Consider the following 12883-nt stretch of genomic DNA (forward strand, 5'->3'; position numbering starts at 1 on the left):
TTTTTAAATTAGGAAACCAAACTTCAATCAGAAAAAGTTACAGCTGTTTCTTGCACATCTAAAATTTTTGCAACAGTGAAACCTTCTAGAACACAAGATTTCTAGCATTTTCATCACCGTATGTACTGAAATATTGCTAATTTATTCAGATGCTTTCATGCATAATTACTAGAAACACAAATCTGTTATTCTGCTATTCTAACATCAGATAGGAAAAGCTGTCCAGTGAATACTTTGAAAAATATAAGTAATTGCAAATATTAAATTATTAACTATACCACAGATGCTGTCTAATGTACCGGTTTAATTTCCTTAATAGTTTGCTTTTTCTATTTAGGCTAACATTGGGAATGCAAAGCCTGATTTCAAGTTTTGCCTACGCAACAGATGACTTCTGGCATAGCAAGGTTTTTCCAAGGATGTGACAACACATAAATTGTAACACAGTTGAGAAAGTGAAAGTCCTTTTTAAGGACATCCTTTTACTGCAAACCTGTATTCTTCCTTCTAAAGGCTTCATGGTTTTTTTTCCAATGTGGGAGAGAAGTGCTGTTAGGTTTATTGTGTTGGTACAAAGAATCACTTTTCTGCTACTGCTGTATTGACTTGGGAAGCTAACAAAGTACACTTACTCCTGTATCACCAAAGGACCCTCAGCTCCCACGTGGTTTGTCTCTTTTCTGAGTGAAGTATCTGATAAATGCTGCACTCTCCAAATGTTCTGCTTTCTATCTCCCCTGCTTTTTTATTAGGCTTTTATTGTTTGATTTCAAACCAAGGCCTTTGCCCCTTTTAAGCAGCATATTTGAAAAAAAAAAAAAAAAAAGAAAAAAATTATTATTAAGTTATGGGCCTGATCTGGTCACTATTAAATCAGCAGGCACTGAATTAAATTCAATCTTCTATTCCACAAGAAACTCACAGTAGAAACACCTGCACCGCAAATATTGTAAGATGGGATGCCACTTGTTAACAGAATGTTTCTATTTATAGCAACAAGAAGAAATTAGAGCTGTACCTATAAAAATGACCAGAACGTAACGGAGAGATTCAATCAGGAATTGTTCCTTTCCATAACATTGTGACTTCCAATGCTGAACCACTGTGAAGAGATACCTCTGTTTCCTTTACAAGCTTCCACTTTCTCTCATAGAATATAAATGTCATTTAGAAGCTTGAAACCAAAACATTTTTCTTACCAAATGCTATTTTCCTTCATCATATGCTGAGAATGAATGGTTCTTCTTGAACATTCAGCTGCTAAAGAGAAAGAAAAAGTGCATATCAAATTTTCATTCTGTCCACTTTGACAAAGAATTTTCCACATTAAGGCTTAAAGAGAAATGAAGATGCTAAATCTCAAAATATTGGTGCAGTCAGACTGATTTCTCTACCTGTCCAGATTCATGATACTCTTTTTAATGTATTTCTTGAGAAAATGAGGCAAAAAAGAAATTATGCAGATGCAGAAAGACTGGAGTATACCACAGGGAAAATGCTAGAAGAATAATGAGAGTTGGGATCCTAGTGCAGACATATTTTGAATAATTTGCCATGCCTGTTATCAGTGACATCTCAGTCAACAACAGAATCTGGGTCTGAACAGACTGCTCTGCTTGCTGCCATGTCACTGGGGACTGTCGCCAGTGCTTAAAAAGTAAATTACCCTGAATGAAAAGATTCAGAGCAGTTGTTGCAAAACTTCAAACCACTTTTTAGATGTCAGAATTACTGGTAATATTATGACTTGGCAAAATAAAAATTATCTAATAAAATAAAAGTGAACTAATATCATACCTCAGTTAAAGGATTTGGGGAATTTTCTTACCTGGCAACATCACTTATCCAAAATGTTTTGAGAAAATATCTTAAAACTATGTCAATTCCTTGTGCTATTTTTCAAAAAAAAAAAAAAAAATTTAAATTGTTACAGCTAAAACTAGCTTTAACAAAGCAGCTAAACCTTGGAAAAACGATCCTTTCTGCTTCTTTGCTGTGCAGTCTTTCATGAAGGTTTTACCCACTACTTTAATCTGGATGTTTTTCACCGACAACTGTGTCATGCAGAATTTAGGGGATTTATGTATACAAAACATATTTTAGAGGCATTTAGAACTGCATGTGTTTTATTGAAGAATGAATGTATAAGCAGCTCTGGAAATAGTAGTCAACTGGAATCTCAGGTGTCAAAGCAGAGTAGGATTATAAAATGTGCTTCAGAAGAATGTCGAAACTAATTATTTTTTAAGTGTTTAGTTTTTAACCGCATTCTGAAGTAGAGTGGGGGCTACTTTTATGTGTCTTCTGAGTACCATTGTTAATTATTTTGTAAAAGAAAAGCAAAACAAATTTCAAGCACTGTTTATGGAAGGGAATTTAAGATCAAATAATGCATTGTACAAAACACCAAAGCATTCACGGTTGGTCAAACACTGCAGGGGAACATCATCCAACACAACACTGACACATGCTAAATGTTACATCCTAATAAATACACATGTAGGCAAATGACAAAAATTATTTTAAAGTAGCTGTCACCAGATCTCTAATAAATTTCTATTACATTGACTAAGATACAAAAATAATAGTAATAATAATCTTTAGAATAGTATGTGTAGTAACAGTAACAATAGTTACACTTGCCCACTATACAAATACTCGGTGTGTTGGTGAGAGACTGCAATTAAAGTCGTTGCCTGTCCTTACACAGCTCTACAAATGCATGGCTGTTACATTAACACATCACGGATAATTGCTTTTACTGTAGTTACTTTAAAGTATCTGTTAACAAAACTCAGGAAATTGCCCAAGAAATGGCTTGGTTTGCACATATTTTCTCTATTATATTACAGGAGCATCTTAAGCAAGGATGATGCTCTGCTCCTCTTGGCACTGTACAGGTGTGAGTTTATCATCTCCAGAATATCCGATACAACAAAGCACACTGTGTAGCTACTGTAAATTCTAGCTTCTTACATAAACTATCTGATGTATACCAAGTATGAAGGGTTTGCATAGTGGCAACAGTAATAGTTCTTCACACGGGGGTTTTCACACTATCCTTAAAATATGGGCAGCTAATATTCAGATGGGCAGCCTGCTTTATAAGAATCCACAAACTTAGTTCATATGCCATTAACCAGATATTGCTCATACACTTAAATTACAGCAGGAGAAATATGCTATCACTTAATTCACATTAATTGCAAAGTATATACTGATTTACAAAACAAGAGTTGTACTTAATATCCATTCTTTTTTTTACTTTTAAGGGTAAATGCACATAAGTACATTAAAAAAATCACTATTAAACAAATCCAATTTAAAGGAGTAGAAAATTAGTCAAAAGCAAGTTGTGCTACTTGCTTTGTCAGAAGTTGCAAGATGAAAAATGCATTTGAATAATACTGATGCCCAAAATAGATTATATTTCTTCTTATACTTTAAAGACTATTTTATATTTATGAGCTCTTACCAAATGTATACGTCTATGAGAAAACTGTCACTTTTGAAAGCAAAAGGAATTAGCTAGCAATTCATAAAATCTGAGAGATGCTCAAGAGCTTCAAGTAACAGTGACCATGGAAAAAGCTCCACAGATAAACTGATATACATCAAGTCACATCACACTTTTACAGCTGGTCTATATTTTTTTTCATTAAGAAACCATAAATAGATTAGAAAAAGTGCACTAGTTATCAGCAGCCACTGCAAGGTTCTTGCTAACGCTTCTATATGTGGTCAGAGGGGCATCTTAAATTAGGCATTCTGAAGGGCTTTTTTGCATGCTTTATCTATTTACAAGAAAATGCATTCCCAAACAAGTAGTAAGCAACATACCATACTGAATGCACCTGTTAAATGCATGAAGATAAATGCAAAGTTCCATCAAGTAACTGGATGTAGATCGCTACAGAACTTCTCAAGTACTAAGACCTTAAAAAGGAAACAGCAATCTAATAAATGCTGTAGTGATGCACAAGCCTAGAGCTTGCTGACCACACACACGATTGAGCTGCATTTAATTTAGTTCAGGACACATAAATATATTTTTTTACAATAAGCCATTCCGTTCAGGTAAAATGTTCTTCAGCTTACCAACTCCACAATTTAATTTGGTTGATTTTTTTTTTTTTTTTTTAATTTGGTAGAGAAGACCTTATGAAAATTCTATTAGCTTGTACCTTCCCAGCAAAGTGGACCCTAACATCTGTCTTGACATTATGCAGGTGCTTTCAGAACGCAGTCTGAGGGGTTTGTGCCAAGTGAAACTGCTCTCATGATTTAATTCTCAGTGTAATTAAACTCAGTATAATTCTCCTAACATATATCACAAAATTGTCAAACATTTATGGCTCTAAGCTACACATTTGTATAAACTTTTATTCATATTACTACTGCAGAGCTATTACTTCAGAGACTATAGCACTATTCACATTCTTAGATGTCCATACTTTTCTCATAGAACAGCAAACACAACAGTTCTTGTAAGACTGTTTATTGAATTTAACAGTTCAGACTGAGTTTAGATGGAGTTTAGATGCAGTTTGTATAAAAAAATTCTGTCAAGTCACATAAACTGCAATCAAAAGTAACTACAAAATAGTAAGGGACTTACTGAGATCGTAAATTTCGTAACATGTAAAACTATACAGTATTTGTGCATGCTTGCTATTTGATTTCCTTCTGAAGAGCTGTTAAAAGGAGTTTATTTTGTTTTTAAAATCTCAAGATAGTCTATGAAATGTAATCATCGTATCTCAATTCAGATATACGAGATCAAAACTGGCACAGAGGAACGTAACATTATTTTTCCCAAAAAGTTGAGGCAGCTTTTGTTGAATGGCGTCTGCATCAGTAAACGTTTTATAAACTCTTGTGGCTTTGGATCATCAGAGAGAATCCTTTTTTTTCTTTTGACATCTTGAAAAAACATTTCCCACAAGTGCAGACAGGTAAGGAGGAAACTAAGTAGCAGCTTGTTTCCTACACGCAGCTGAACGCCATGCTCAGCAGTCCAGTGTCTCAAAACAAAAATTAATTTGACATCACAGAGAGGCATATCCCCCTCAAGTTACAAGCATGTCTGAGACTTTTCAGGGGAGATGGAAGCAAGCACAAGGGTAAAGCACAAGTCTACTTTTCATGCATAGGTACTTAGCACTGCCCTGCATTTGGGGCACTTCGTCAGACATCCGAGTTGGAGCTGAGGTTTGTTAACCTGGGGTCTGCATTGATCTCATATCTGTAGTGGTAGCCCTCCATGTGATCCCTACAGGCATCTCTGATGTTGTGCATCCACTTTTTGATTCCTTTTCGGTTCAAGTACAAAACTAGGAGGAATATGGCCCCAATGAGAGCCAAGACTATCCCAAGGAAGACGTATGAAGTCTGTAGCTGGGAAGGCAGGTCTATGGGCATGGAGCAATTCAGGTCCGAGCCATTGATCTTCAGCAGGGCTTTGCCCAACATCTTGTCAGGGGAGGCACAGGTCAGGGCTTCTTTGCCCTCCACCTGGTCGCTCTCCTTGAGCCAAGCCACCAGGTCCTCGATGGCACAGTCACAGACCCAGGTGTTGTGGCCCAGGACGATGTGCCGGAGCGCAGGCAGGCTGCGGAACTGGGCCAGGGTGCTGTTCCTCAGCACACCCAGGGAGTTGTCGCTGAGGTTGAGGCTCTGCAGCTGGCCCAGTCCCTGGAAAGAGACATTTCGCAGGCCCACCAGGGAGTTGTTGCTGAGGTCCAGCTGCCGCAGGGCCGGCAGGGCAGTGAACATGCCGGCGGGCAGCAGCAGCAGCCCGTTGTCGGCCAGCTCCAGGCGGCTGAGGTTGGGCAGGGCCCCGGACTGCAGCAGGGCGGCCAGGCTGAGCAGGACGCCGTGTTCGCGCAGGGCCCCGCGGAGGGCCAGCTCCTCCAGCGGGCTGCCGCCCTCCCCGAAGGCCTGCGGGCTGAGGGAGACCAGCGCGTTTCCGCTGAGGTCCAGCTGCCGCAGGGCGGGCAGGGCGAGGGAGCCGGCCTCCACGGTCCGCAGGTGGTTGCCACTGAGGTTGAGGGAAGCGAGGTCGGGCAGGTTCTGAGCGGGGAAGGAGCCGGCCGGCAGGTCGGTCAGGGGGTTGCCGGTGATGAAGAGGCTGCGCACGTAAGGCGGCAGGTCGGGGGGCACCGCCGTCAGGTTCCTGTTCACGCACTTCACCGTCTTGGCCGGCTCCGAGCACTCGCAGAGGGCCGGGCAGCCGCCGGCCTGCGCCGAGCCGCAGCCCAGCAGGACGGGCAGCAGCAGCCCCAGGCAGAGCGCGCCGCGCCCCGGCATCGCGCCCGGCCCGGCCCCGCACGCAACTTTTCCCTCCGGGCGCCTCCGGCTCCGGGCAGCCCTTTCTTCGGGGGCAGGCGTTTCCCCTCGGGGGCTGGCTCCGCTCCGCTTTCCGCAGCGAGACCTGCGGCAGGGGAGGAAAGGGAGACGGCAGCGGCGGGGCGGCGCGGCTCCTCTTGCCCGCGCCCACCCACCCTCCCCCGGCCCGCGTCTCGTCCCCCGCCCCCGCCCCGGATACGCGGCTCGCCCGGGTGGCCCCGACCTCGCGGCAGAGCGGGAGAACACGCGGAGGAACAAGTTTTCGCCCACTTCCAGCTCACGCCGCCACCTTCCCACCCGGCCGTCGACTCCACCGGCGTAGCACGGAGGGGAAGAGGAGGGTCTGACCCGCTGCCGCCCACCGTGTCCCGCGGCTCCCCACCTGCCGTCCCTACCCCGGGGCTCTTCCCCTCCGCTCCGCACCGCTATAAACTCCCGCCCCGGAAACCCACCGCGGAGCCGAGCCCGGTCCCGGACCCCGTCCCTCACCTCCCGCCCCGCGTGCAGAACAAACTCTGCCGGAGCTCGCCGCCGACTGCCCCCAGCCCTGCCGCCAACTCCGCGCCCACCCTCGCCGCGCCTAGCCCTGCCTCCGCTGGCAGGAGAAACCAAGCGCCGCCCGGCCAGGGGGAGCCGCCGCCCGCGCCCCGCCCGGCTCCAGCCCGCCGCCCCCGCGCTCCAGCTCAGCCGCCGCTGCCGGGCTGCCTCGCCCGGGAGCCAGCGGGAGGCTCCTTTCGGAGTCCCGTCCCCCTCTTCCCCGGGCCCAGGTGGGGCTGCCGGCGACCCACCTGGCCGCCGAGCGGAGCCGCGCCGTGCAGGGCTTCAGCTCGGCTCGCTGTGCGCGGAGCGGCTCCCGCCCGCCTCTCGAAGGGAGAGCCCCGCGCTCCGCTCCCCGCCTGGCAGCGCCCTACTTGTGCCTGCCCCGCCGCGGCTGCTGGGCGCCGCTCCCCGCTGCTTCCACGATGGGCGCGCTCAGGCCGGCGGCAGGATGGGGAATCCCGGCGGGTTTCGAGCGCGGGGGTGCCGTGCCGGCTGCTGGCGGCCACTGCCCCCGGCCGCCTACCCAGGGATCGCGTTTCGGGAGAGGAGGGAACAGCAGCCACGAAATACACCGAGTGAGCTCCAAAGCTAAAGCAAAAGAAAAAACCCGAAACCAACAAACCCAAACCTAAAAACACCAAAACAACACTTAAACCCACCGGGAACTTTAGAGATGCTAAAATAAATTATAGCAGGGATCTTTAAGAAAATAAAAGGACCTGCAAATCGACGGCTCAAGACTGAGATTTAAACTTTATTATGGTGAGGAAAAGCCTGTAAGTACCTGTCTGCATGTAAAATATTTACCAGCTTCAGTCGCTGTGGCTGTCCCAGAACCGTCCTGGCAAGGCTGAACAACCCGGGTGTAACAAGGCCTGGTTTGCGACCGAGTAACTCGCTTACATACCTCCCACAGAGGGGGTATTAGAGAAAGTCGTGAATGGTGTGAGCTGCCATGTGGCAGTATTTGGCTGTATTTGGCCACAGGTCCCTAGAAAGTGATTGAGATCATTAAATAACACCTAATTAACCGAAAAGATCCACCAATGTATACAAATAACTAGTTTTAGCAATGTGAAACAGAACGTTTTGAGGCGATGACTCCTTTGGGCTTTCCTGATCCTTCTGTTGGCTGCCTACACAAGATTTCCTTCTCTCCGTATGTCAGAGTTACACTCCTTCTGCTTTCCTGGTAAACTATGTTCCTTTTTTTGGTAGAGTCAGCAGGAATCTCAGAGCTGTCAAAAGCTATAGGGGAAATGAACAGATGAGTCCAGTATGAAGTCTTGATAAAATCAGCCCCAGAATCTGGAGAATAATGAACTAAAACACCAGTTATTGTAGGATTGTTCTCTTCTCTCTAGCCTGACAGTGGTGTTACAGTGCAGCAAAGTCTGGGGTTGGGGTGACAGGCAAGGGCTGTCCAGCTGATAGTGCAGTACACCCCTTACATGAAGATTATGGAGAAGATAAAATACGGAGTGGCTGAAGTAATAGTGATACAAATGAGATCTTGGACTCACAAGCAGTTCCAGAGCTTTGGGAAGTTATTTCTTTGATGTCAAGTTAGAAAAACAGTGGCACTATGCTGCAGGAGATTTTAGTTGGTTGAAAGGTTGTTGTCATGCCTCTTACTATAGTGCTCAGAAGAATAGATAGGTTAAGCTGTCCTGCATTTTGTTCTCCTAATCTATGAAAATTCTTTGAAAAAGTCAAAGAAACACTCCTGCCCCCAAACTGTCCTACTAGACAACGGTAAAATTCAGTGACCAATAAGTAGTTTCCAAAAGGAGATAGCTTTTAAAAATAGGTAACTGAATATATTACCAAAAAGAAATCCTATCAAAAATACTAAATTAGCATAACCATAACCACCTTTTATACAATATTCAGATACAATGTAATTTTGAATTAAATAATACAATTAGGAGCAATTACACTGATCTTCTTATTGTGCTCAACAGTTTTCCTAGCAGTTTGGGTTCTTCATGACTGTCTAGATGGGACTGTGCCTCTTGTCCTTCACAGCAGGCTAGCTGTTTGGGCAGGGGACATGGTTTCTTTCCATCTCTGTGGAGTGCTCACTGACAGGTGCTTGAATGTGCTGCAGTAATGCAAATAATAGATAACAAGTATTTTCCTATTTTTTCCTATTATTCCAGTAGTAAATTGTACCTGCTAAACCTGCTTAAACTTGCAAAAGGAAGAAAACCACTTGTGATCTGATTAATTTTCTTCTTGTTTAAATAAAACAATGTTTCTTAGAGACATCCTCTGAAAAAAAAAATGGAACTTTCTGGTGAATTCACTTATACTAAGTAGATTTCCTGGATGTGTTTGTAATGTACTAGGAAAATGAAAAACCCCAACTTTGATGTGTTTTCAGGTCAGTTTTGGCTATTACAATTGATTGATTTTTGAATTTGCATTGCACACAGCCCATAGGATCTCATCTCATAGTTTGTTTTTTTTTGCATAAAGGTTATGCAAAACTTCTGCCTGAGTTAAATTACAGGATTTAAAAATATATCACCTTGGCTATGGGACTCAACTGGAAGTTAATTTACTATTGGAAACTATTCCTGTGTCTGATATTTTCAGGGGTTGACTGAGAAGCTCATGTTAGAGGGTGTGGGGGTTGAAACAATGCTTCAGTCTCTGCTACTCCAGGCTGAGGCTGGATAACATGCTGGTCATCTGGAATCAAGAAGGAAACCTCTGACCATCCTTCCCCAGAATGTTAAAGCTTGTTTCATGTGATGAAATCTGCTTGCTTTTGAAAATCAGTACTCCAGTAATTCAGCTTCCACAAAGTGAAAATGGGACACCTACCTAAGGGGCTGCAGAGTCACAGGACAGCCTGTGATAACTGTATTACTCGACCATTTTGGCATTGCTGTTCCCCTTTTAAGGCTCTCAGCTTAGAAAATAATAAAGTATCATTTGTAGATGCTCATGTCACTTCACTGTCCTTAGGAAAATCTCAAAGATTATTTTATATACTGAAATTTAAGACTGTTAATTAAATTCATTCAGATTGATCCCATCCTAATTAATCTTCTCAATGCCCCCTTGGAAAGATACTAAACAATGCTGGATACCCTTTTTGAGTGGCCTGACTGAACCTGATGTCCAAGAAGTTGGAATAACTTGGGGCAGGACTCCATGCAATAGTGGTCATATTTTTTATTTTTTTATTTTAATTTTTTTTCTTTATCAACAGGGAGATTTTTGTTTCTTCTGAGAAATGTTTTTATATTGCCTCAACATTGTATGAAGATACTTGGCACTTTGTAGGAAGTGACCTTGGAAGGGTATTTATAATCTGCTAAAGATAATTAACCAAGTGAGCAATTGCACAGAGACCAGAATTCTTTCCTTCTACCAAAAATATCTTCACACAAAAGTGGAAGAACAAGCTGCAAGTTCCGTCTGCTTCCTCACATAGAGAGATCCAGCAGGTCCTCCAAGGGACACCTGTTTCCCTTGAGGCTTGGCTTCCTTTGAACAAACACCATCAGAATACTTAAGATTGTGTCATAAAACTACTTAGGCAACCAAATGTTGCCTCAAATTCTTGTTTGAATTTTATTCAGCATTCACATGTTCACACCCATAAACATTTAGGCCCCAGTTTTCTTTTTAGGTGCACTTAAATTCATAGTGATAGTTTTTGATTGAAGCTATAGAGAAGACAGTCTTCAAGGAATCTATGTTTGCATTCTCTTGTATGCTTTCCGTTTTTTATATTGAAAAAATGAAAGTTAATTTCCTACAGAGAATGTTGATTTTTAATATTGTGAAAACACATTGAAGTTTGCCAGAACTAACAGAAAAAAATATTATAGCTAAAAGTAACCTTTTTGGGGGGTCTTTAAATATGTTAATTAGGTATCTGTCACAGTGCACTGTTTTAACTTCTTTTTAACTGGAGACTCCTGCATGCTTAGCTGGGAAAATAAGGAACCATAGAAGAAAAAATGTCCCCACCTGAATGTAAGCAATGCTGAAAACTGCTGAAACTGAAGACACACTCTTTAGCTGGTCCCCAGGTTTCCCTGTAGTGTTTTATTGTTAAAACCTGCTACTCAAATGAGAAGGAAGCAAGGGTGACTTCCTCCAGCAAAACCAGCTGTCAGAGCTGGAGTCAGGAATGTAGTAGAAAAAAAGATTTGGGAAGAGGAATTGCTGTATTCCAGATGCTGCCACTGTGTGCTTATCCCTCTGCCCTCTGCTTGACATGTTCCGACGTGTAGAGTATCTGCAACATGAGCCAAGCTGAAAAACCGCTTACAAGTTCATCACAATATAACTGGGAATTTAACATGCTTAAACAAACCAGGCTAAATTTTCAACCATGCTTTTATTCTTTCTTTGCTCAGGAACAATGCATGTCTTACTTTTAAGCTGTCTTTGATGGATTCCTAGATGGATTTTAAAATGGTAATTTCTTTTTCATTATTCTAATTTTAAGTATGTAAGTTTAGTTCTAAGACCTGGATTATTTTCTAAGTAAACTCTACACAGAGTAAATCACTACAGCCAGTAAAACTCTTCCTTCTACAAAATAAGCCTTCTCATTTTAGTTCTTCCGGAAGGACCAAAATGACCTGCTTTCTGATTGCTCCTTGTTACTCTGATTCACAGTGCAGGGTTGATAATATGAGTAGGCTTCAGCTGGAAAGCTTGTATATTTGTGTCCTCTTGGGATGTCAATCTAGACGTCTGAAGGCAAACCTGGGAAATTGGCTGAGCAGATTATTTGTTGGATTAGCATTGCTCTGGGCCATGGTGACCTGCCTTGCTACACACAGTCACTCCCAGCTGACACTGAACTCAAAATCCTGTTTTTTTGGCCAACTGGCAATGTTGTCTTCATTACACGTGTAAGGAAGGCACCATGTTGTATTGTGGTGCTGGGTTCCAGTTCACATCTGCTCAGGCTTTCCAGGGGACTCTTAAAGGATGGCATAGGTTGGGGCAGTCCCTGACTTGTAGTGGGGAAAAGGGAGAGCTGATATATACTGCTTCCTCTTTGTCTCCAAAAAGCAGAAACCCAGATCTGCAGGGAATTTGGGCCAATGTGTTCCTCACACTTCTCTCGACAGTCCCACTCGTTCCTCACTCGGCAGGCAGTGCTGTGCCAAGGTTTTGCCGCCGCTCGCGGTGCCAAGGGTGTTTCCCGGTTTGCCCTTGCTTCCCTGGCAAGTAAGGGTGGGTGACTCCAGCACCCAGGGTTGAGGGAGCTCTAACTACAGAGGACCACAAGTTGGGAATATTTCTATGGAAAGCCTTTTTCATGAAAACATTTGGATCAGTTGAAACTGGAAGTCTTTGTAGGGAAGAGTTGAATTTTATGAATTCCCCATTAAAAAAAAAACAACAAACAAACACCAAAACAACAACAACAACAACAAAAAAGGCATTTAAAAGGCTCAGCAGATTTGAGAACATATGGGGTTTGATTCTCCCCTGTCTTACACATTGTGTCGTTGTTTACGATCTGACAAAGCAGACTTAAAATGCAACCTCTCTGCCTGGGTAGGATTCTCCTCCACAAGTATGATTGAATACACAATATTAAAAAGCTTGGTGAGTAAGTCTCCTGCTTCTTTTCCTTCATGATTATCATTTGTTACCTGCATTTCATGACCATGACACATGTAGGTTTATACTGTCCTCTTCTACTGGACTCTTCCAGTTTTGCTTTGCCTTCCCATCCTTCTCTACCTTTAGCTCAAGACTTTGCATCTTTCTGGGTTACTACATCTGAAGTGTTCTGTAAGGAATGCATTCTTAGAGATTGGAAGAGGGTGGGAGGAACAGGGGATACAGTAATTTTTTTGTGGAGGTGGCATATTCTGTCAGCAAAGGAGGAAGGTAATACCTTCCTTGCCCTTTAACATAGATGACTACACCTGAAATACTGCATTCCATTCTGGCATCCTGTCACCGGAAAAAATGACAAGAAAGAGAGAAGAAGAGAAGAAAAAAA

General features: G+C 43.1%; 1 protein-coding gene across 1 annotated transcript; it reads right to left on the minus strand.

Annotated features, from left to right (window-relative positions):
* Positions 1 to 2345: 2345 nt before the first annotated feature.
* TPBG (trophoblast glycoprotein) lies at positions 2346 to 6934 on the minus strand. Its single transcript, XM_015623251.2, has 2 exons — positions 6838 to 6934; positions 2346 to 6433 (listed from the first exon to the last, which is right to left on the minus strand). Exon 2 carries the CDS (start codon positions 6307 to 6309, stop codon positions 5188 to 5190), a length of 1122 nt encoding a protein of 373 aa, XP_015478737.1. The 5' UTR covers positions 6310 to 6433; positions 6838 to 6934; the 3' UTR covers positions 2346 to 5187.
* Between the last annotated feature and the right edge of the window lie 5949 nt (positions 6935 to 12883).

This window comes from Parus major, chromosome 3 (assembly GCF_001522545.3).
Source record: "Parus major isolate Abel chromosome 3, Parus_major1.1, whole genome shotgun sequence".
Classification (NCBI taxonomy): Eukaryota; Metazoa; Chordata; class Aves; order Passeriformes; family Paridae; genus Parus; species Parus major.